Source organism: Phoenix dactylifera, chromosome 12 (genome assembly GCF_051530095.1).
Source record: "Phoenix dactylifera cultivar Ajwa chromosome 12, Ajwa_hap1_PhDact_Kaust_v1.1, whole genome shotgun sequence".
NCBI lineage: Eukaryota > Viridiplantae > Streptophyta > Magnoliopsida > Arecales > Arecaceae > Phoenix > Phoenix dactylifera.
This window is the reverse complement of record NC_143201.1, coordinates 29785561-29793771: the sequence shown is the minus strand read 5'-3', so window position 1 is coordinate 29793771 and position 8211 is coordinate 29785561. Positions and strand designations below refer to the sequence as shown.

Here is an 8211-nt window from a genome sequence, read left to right as displayed (position 1 = left end):
ACCCACCGCAATCAGCCTTGAATTATAACTCCTGATCATAAATTCTACACCTGCATCGTCCACGCCACCAGACATACTTTCATCGAAATTTACCTTCAGATGGCCAGAGGGTGGGGGCTCCTATGAGACAAGAACCATTATATCAATGTTCGACGAGGTATATGAACGATTTTATCATAGATAGTAATGTTAAATCGTCTTTGAATTTCACACAAAAATATTAATATTTAGATCAAGATGTTTCCTGAAATGGCAGTCCCTACTATGATGGACCACTGCTTGCTGCTAAATATTAACTGCATCGATCTTTATTTGAAATAGAGCTGATTCCAGAAAAAATGAAGATAAAAAGCCATGCAAAACCAACCTCAACGGACGCGATTTTTACATGGAGCAGGAGTTACCAAGCTATGCCAAGAATACCATGTCACATAAAAAGATGAAAACCGACCTTTGCTATGCTCAGCTCAATCAGACAAAAAAACCAATGCAAGTAATCCGTGAGCTTAATCCTCTATGGACTCATCGAGCCATGTCATAATCCGATCACATGTCAACATCACACTATTCACGAAACCAACAAGGCACACCATGCACCCAGAGAACCATAATATGCATCTTGACCGAAAAAATTGTGATACTCATGGTGCTTCAGCACCCAAAACTTCAGATATAAAAGCCCCCTTTTTAGGTTTTCCCCCGTTTCATCCACTAATTAGGTTGCCAACGGAATTGCAGTCACCATGCCTATGAATTGAACTCTAGCTATGATGATGATTTAACCATAGTTAGAATAAACAGTCGCACATCGGATAAAAGCATCAACCTACTAAAATTTGGATGCCGCGGAAGATATTATGGATCACAATCACAGATAGAATATATATATATATATATATATATATATATATATATATATATATATATATATATATATATATATATATAATATAAACTACAAAGCATGACATAACTAGTACTTTGACTTCTTCATTTACTAAATCCTGTCGTGGGACATATCCAGTGGTTAAACATTTCATCCTTCTGAATCTTAGGAAAAGAGAAATATGACATGAAGCAAGTAAAAGCATCCGTCCTTTCTCGGACTCGAGCACTGGTGATCAAAAAAAATAACAAGATTATATTCACCATGGTCAAATTCAAAAAAGTATTTATAATCATTAATTGGTTGTTAATACATAAGATACAAGGCACATGACCATTTATATAACTAGAAACGCATAAAAGGGGGGAGGGTGTGGGGGTTATGCTCAAAATATTGATCAAACAGCATATTGTATCAAGTGCCCATTCAACGTCTCTCTCTGACAAAAGATAGTGATACATACGATATTTACTAAATTCATCACCTACAACTTTCTCATTAAAATAGGCACTGGCCATTCAGGTCACCAGTGCACCAGATTGAGCAGGAGACTATGGCTGGAGTCGCCCTAATACCAACTATAGTATTGGGGTTGATTTCCAGCCAAGATGACCATGAAAGAGGACCTAAATTAAAACCTAGAGAGCAAGTTCTCAGTTAAAGAGGCCTCCACCAATCATGACAATTTAAGGTTTAGCAACCAAGAAAAAAGAAGCCTTTGAAAATTTTCCATAACCTCAAAAGAGCCTGTATGAAGAGGGAAGTTGCCAAGGTTTAATTTCAGGAACCGTATTCAGATCTTGGGTAAAGCTTGGTCGCTAAAGAGCCGAACTGAAGGGCAACCCAATATTGAAATGCATTCAAGTAAAAGGAAATTATTTAAACAACCCTTTTCAAACCAAATTCACTTGACAGCACTTAAAACCAGATTGGACCCGTCATTCCATAATATTTGGTTAAGTATGGTATTAAATACCTTATAAATATTAATTTGTCATAATACCAACAAATACAGCAACATACAGTATTGCGTCCTCAGCACAGGCAGGAAAAATGTAATGCTTCCTTCTGTCTGAGACATGATCCTTTTAAAAGCATAAAACACGAACCACTTATCCTCCTGAGTTTATCATCGCAGTTATCATAGACTAATTCCAAGGCTTATCAAACCACGCATGCTCAAGGGTAAAGAAAATCATGCAAATCAGTTCCTAATTTTCCGAATAGATGCAGTTCATCAGAAGAACTATATCTGGTGTTACTTTTGGTCCCATTTGAAATTTAAAATAGTAAACATTATGAGCCATGGCAAGACAAAAAATTGAGATGCAACAACACTGCAATAGGAACCATAACTTTGAGGTCCTCTTCTAGAAATTACATAAAAAGTTGAATCAGTCTGTCAAAGACTGGCGTTTAACTAGATAAGTTTTGGCCCTACTGCTTAAAGCTCAACCATATAATGAGACATCTTACCGAGACCACAACCAAAATTTGAGAAATCGTTCCAGCAACACTGAACCCAGGTGATTCTTTCCAGGAAATTAACATTTTCGCACTGCCATCTACCATTTCAATCATCAGATGCCTTGGGGGAATTCTCAGGTGTCTTCAGAACAGGGTCCTTCTTTCCTTTGTGTGCTGTGACCACCCCTCGGAACTCTTCCACCATACTGCTGTCCTTGAATTTCAGAGCAAATGTGGTGAGAGCATTCTTTCCTTCGCCAGCACTATTCGCACAAGCAAAAGTTAGGCCTCTTTTATCCATACTAGTGAGCGACATGTCTGGGTAAAGGCTTGCATTCAAGATCAGCCTGTAGTTACCCCTAGACCTCATAATAACCCTTGCCTTTTCAGCATCAGATAAAGAGACATTCACTTTAAGCTCTCCCTTTCCCCTTTCCTTCCACCCTCCATCCAAATACTCGTACAATATAGCATCAGCAATGAACACTGCCTTCTCATTCTCTTCACCTGTCTCGATGGGCACCTCCTGCATGGAAAATTTGTCACTTTTAGAAGCATCCAGTGCAGTACCAAGCAATGATGAAGAAGAACCCCCGTTGTTGGTAAGCCCAAAAAGAGATCCAGAATTAGCACCAAATGTAGATCCTTCTTTGGCAATTGAACCAAAGGAAAATGAAGAGCTCGAAAAGCCAGTTCCTGCAAGCCCCGTAAATGCATTTTGGCTACTAGACAACTGTTGAAACGAACTAAAAGATCCAGCTGGCATAGTGGTAACTTTCTGTTCATTTTCCTGCTTTTCTTTCTCAATTTCTTCTCCAACTGCCTTTTCAGCATCACCACCGGCCTTTTTCTCAGTTTCTTTCCCTTCTTCCTCAACTGCTGCTGCTTGAGCTTCTTTCTCAGCTTCTTTTCCTCCATTTTTCACTTCCTTACCCATTTCCACTGGTTGACTTACCTCTTCTTTTGTATCACTTTTGACCTCTTCATCACTCTTGGCTGCTGACATATCAGCAATGTCTTCTGCTGACTTCCTGTTATTCTCTCCCGTCCCCTCTGTTTCATTCACTACAGCTCTTCTTTCAATTTTCTTATCTTCTTCACCAGATTTTCCAATCTTTTCATTATTACTGTTTTGTTCTTCTGAGGCTGTTGTATCAGCACCAGTTTGAGGCTGGTCAGCAGGGCTAGTTATTTTTGCACTGGAATCGGTTGGAGGAACCAAGCGAACACCAGCAAAAGGATTGGAACCAGTAGATGTTGCAGGTTGCTGGCGCCGAACCTTGACAATTCTCCTGGTTGCCATCACTTCATCACTGGCTCTTTCGAAAGTGCCCATCTCTGGCTCAGGAGCATCATCATCTGGATCAGGATTATCCTTAGAGAGTTGTCTACCAGCAACTCTCTTCTTGGATGAAGGAAGGGCACTTTCTGCATCCCCCATTTAGATGAACACGATATTGACAATGTCTTATCAAAAGAAATATGAAAGATTAAGGTAGGGATAGTAGAAGATAACTCCTGCAATATGTGGACCAACATAAATCACCTTTTGTGATATAACTGCAAAATGAGAATACGAACCGAACCAATTAAAAATAAAACTAAGCTAGACAGGTTTTCTTCTTTCCCTCTCAAAGGGCATATAGCAACAGACACAAGGAGGAAAAGAAAATGCAAATATTGATGCCTCAAAATGAATTGATACACCAAAAATATTTAAAGAACTATGCAGCTACATGTAGGTTTCTACAAAGCACAAAGTACTGGTAGCAGTTTCATTAATATATGTGCAGCATTCTTTCATGTTGATGAATGGTAATATAAACTGGACTCTTTAAGTTTTGGCAGAGAAGGAAACTGGTTTTCAAGTAAATGTGAGAAACAGAAGGAATCATCATTAGTAAGACAATTTACATAAAGAAGCACTAACAAAGACTGGAGAAATCATAAGCTCTTCCAATAAAGCAACAAGATGGAATGAAACTAGAAAGAAATTTAGTCAATGCAATAGACACCCAAGTATAACAAAGCGTCATCTTAATACAACAAGAACCACTTTCTCTAGACAGAGGAGACATAATGAAAACAGATGCATCTAATCTTAAGTGGTGTAAAATTAACAACAAAAGAAATCAACTACAACAACAATAAATGATTGACGGGAAGAAGGAAGACCTTTGCCTGATAAATCCACATGATTCTTACAGGTAGTAGCAAACCAGATAGACCACCAGTCTTAACTCATTCTTGGAACTGTAACCCTAAAGAGATTGCAAGATATAAATTTCATTTTTCACTGCAATAAATTTAAGGAGATCGAAATGACTCTGATTGGAAATCAGTATATCTCAACAGAACACTCCAAAAGAGCAAAAATAATTGACACTAAAGTGAGTTTCCTTGATTAAGCTGCTTCTTACGGACAAGACAGATGCTGCCACAGCTACTGGTCTGAAATATTTTCTTCACCTCAGATATAGGTCTGCAGGAAGGAGTGTTGGCCTTCACCAGCCAATATAAGCACTAGAACTGGCAGGTCATGCAGCAATAGTGACTACTTTCAATACAGCTTCATCGAGTCAGAGCCCCACCACCCATACAAATACTAAATATCCCTCACCAACTGCAGACTCACAGCCTAACAGACAGTACAAAAGATAACTCCCTGCTCATATGTTAGTAATGATACTTGTGAAGAATAAACATAAGGTGTAATTTAGCCATTCTAACCTGCATGTTCATATAACAAGCAGGAATATTAAGGTAAGATGACAATTAATCCAAAACGGAATTTATTAGAACCTATAACCTCGGACTTTCATCCTTTGCAGCCAATCAGGATGTGCGAAGGAAGGATCTCATACAGCCTGGATTGCTACATGGTCTATTTTTGGATCATGATAAATTTTCATGAGTAAAATTACTATCCGGATCGACAGAACTATAGCTAATGTGCAATGGATAACCTATTTGCCTTCTGCTTTGTAAAGATTTGATAGCTTGGGAAAAAAATCGTAAGTATGGATGTTCCGTTATTGAAAATCACCAAAGGAGGACTACTGAACTACTAGTAAGCCAAAAACCAAGTAATTGCACAAATGTAAATCGCCCAAACTTGCAGAAACCCCAAATTTAAAACATCTAGGAAAGAAAAGCACGCAACAAGCATGAGTATGGCAATATAAAAATCCATGTTGAGATTTCACAAACTAATAAAGGAGACATTAGTATTTCCTGAACATCAAAGTTTTTACTAAATCTATGTTTATCACAGGAATTTCCACTTATTATCTCTTGATGACAAGTGATATATATATATTTGATCATGATACAAGCACAGTTTGTTAGATGCTAGAAAGAATATTATTAGAGAGGGAGAGGGAGGGAGGTAGTACTCTATCCAACATTGTAGGAACAGCTGCTTGCCAGAGTATAATTATGGTACAACAATGAGGAAGCCCATTTTTTCAGGAGGGCAGATGATGCATTTAGGGAAAAGAAAAGGTCAGTTGCATGAAATTAAAATTATAATGTATCTTTCAACCCTGATGGCATACAAATGCAAGCTATAACCCCACCGTGACTTGTTAAACGAAGCTCTACATAGTATTTAAATTTCAGAAACCCAGTGACTTGCAATGCAAAAGTTTTTGTTATGATGTAGGACCACATGATGTCTCTGTATTAAACAGCCTAAAACTAGTTTCCCAATGGAAACCCAAATAAATATATGCATACAACAGATCAAAACACATAAGCAGTACATATTACTTTACAATTCAAACACAAACACACACACACACACAAAAAAAAAAAAGCAAAAACACGTGGGAAAGAAAGGGAGAAGAAGGAAAAAACCAAACAAAGAGTTCTACATGGATAAGTGACCAGATGCATATGCTAATTGAGATTTACTTATTGACTCATGTTTAAATACAGTTTTTGAGAAGCAAGGTATTAGGTTGACATCTTCAAATGCCATGTTGAACAAAATAGTATTTGGATGGCACTGCTACAAGGACTCAAAAAACCAAATCCAAAGAAGAATTCAGGATCAAGGGGAACAAATCTAAAGAACATCACTCAACACAGTGGAAGTTACCCAAAATTTGCAAAACCTTAACTCATTATGTCCATTGAAACTTAGAGCATTCATAGATGAAGAACAGATAATTTAGATCCAGAAATGCCCAGACCAGAATCTTTCCTCATCATATCTAACACATAAAATAAAAGCCATCTAAGGAAGAACGAAAAATTTCTAAAAAATGATCAATAAAAAAGAAAAAACTTTAGCAAATAAAACTAGGAAAAGTATTTCGATTCTTGACCGCCTGACCCATCAATCAAGAGAGGGATTCACCCCGATGAGTCGTTTCCTGCACTGCAAGCTAAAATCCTAGCATATATTACTCTAATAGTACACAGACATAGCTATATCTGGAACAAAGAAAGTTATGCGAACATTTGGGGTTTCCAGTACTTGGGGTTTCATCCCATTCTTGAGCTCATTCTCAACAAATCAGATACAGGTTTTTAAAGATCATCCAAAAGGGCGAAAATCTATATCGATTTGCTATGGATTGAAGACACTTTGACAGCCATTTGATTACGAAAAGAAATTACAGGCACAAATCCAAATAAGAAAGAAGAAAAAAACAATCCAAACTTCACCGATACAGAAATTAAGGATGGGATGCAACGGGGAGGTAAAGATTTACCTCAAATCTATAGACGGAACCGACACTTTGGGTTAGGGTTTGTCTTCCGTCTTCCCTTGATAGCTAAGAGAGAGAGAGCGATGGCGAAAAAATGAGAAAAAATCTCGAGTCGAAGCGACGGGGATTGATGTTCTGGATTTTTCTGATATCTATATTCCCCCAGTTTAGAGCCCCAATATATCAAAAAGATCAAAGAAATGGGGGAACGGGAACCTAATAATCTTCATCTAGCCCTAGTCCCCTAATCCACCCGTAGCTTATCTCGGCCGTTAAGTGTTACTGCCGCTTCAAACAGGGACAGTAGATATTGGCCTCCGATGAGATCAGATGTCTCGGATCGTCCATCAAAAAAAGGGCGAGGCATAGGCGGCCGGATCCAAATTTTATGGGGCTTGGATCAGCTTTTTGTTTTCCATTGGGGATCTGTTCTGAAATCTGTATAGGCCTAGGCCCAGATGGCTCCTCCATGCTTCCCTGCTGCCATCTGGAGATTGAAATGGCCACATATGAAAGGGATTTTTTTTTTTCTTTCTTTTATTTGAAAGCCATAGGTCGATGGCAGTTGTATATCTTTAATCAGCACAACTAGGAAAACGATATCTTCCTAATGCATCCATGAACTCAGATGACACTCTTAATTATTGTTTGTTGAAATCATTGATGGACTTCAGCCTTACCCAAAACTGAATGCTTATTCTTTAATCAGCCTTAGCCTTAGCAGAACATACCATGTCAAGAAAAAAAAAATCTATATGTATATATAGATATAGATATAGATATAGATATAAATTTAGATATATTGTGTGTGCGTGTATTTTTAGCTAGCATAAACCGTGCCATGTGATCCTTGTTTTTTATTGTTAGAATTTTGATTTCTTATTGTTTTTATGGACACGGAAGACCGGGTGTATAAAAGCTGGTATATTTTTGGTAGACGTAAAATAATGGCATCTTGACGGGGGGAAAAGTGGAAAAAGACAATGCTGGGTGGCAACTGCCAAAAATTCGTGTAAGTTATAGTCTCCTTGTTAAGTCTCATGCAGGTTTCGAGCATATAAAATGGTTGCCAACGGTCAAGCAGCTTCGATTGCTTTCTAGACGAAACCTTGAGATATGGATCCACGAAGGATGAATTGG

At 38.0% G+C, this 8211-nt stretch overlaps 1 protein-coding gene across 2 annotated transcripts; it reads right to left on the bottom strand.

Moving 5' to 3' along the window:
* Positions 1–2207: 2207 nt before the first annotated feature.
* Positions 2208–7578, bottom strand: LOC103704584 (nuclear pore complex protein NUP50B-like). 2 transcript variants are annotated; one of them, XM_008787940.6, is made up of 2 exons: positions 7075–7578; positions 2208–3871 (listed from the first exon to the last, which is right to left on the bottom strand). In XM_008787940.6, exon 2 carries the CDS (start codon positions 3792–3794, stop codon positions 2460–2462), a length of 1335 nt encoding a protein of 444 aa, XP_008786162.4. In that variant the 5' UTR covers positions 3795–3871; positions 7075–7578; the 3' UTR covers positions 2208–2459. The 2 variants fall into 2 exon arrangements, with proteins under 2 accessions (XP_008786162.4, XP_038986393.3); XM_039130465.3 differs by having other exon boundaries at positions 2208–3913; positions 7075–7352.
* Between the last annotated feature and the right edge of the window lie 633 nt (positions 7579–8211).

Coding starts and splice junctions, on each gene's coding strand:
- LOC103704584 (XM_008787940.6), bottom strand. CDS start 3,794: ATGGGGGATGCAGAAAGTGCCCTTCCTTCATCCAAGAAGAGAGTTGCT.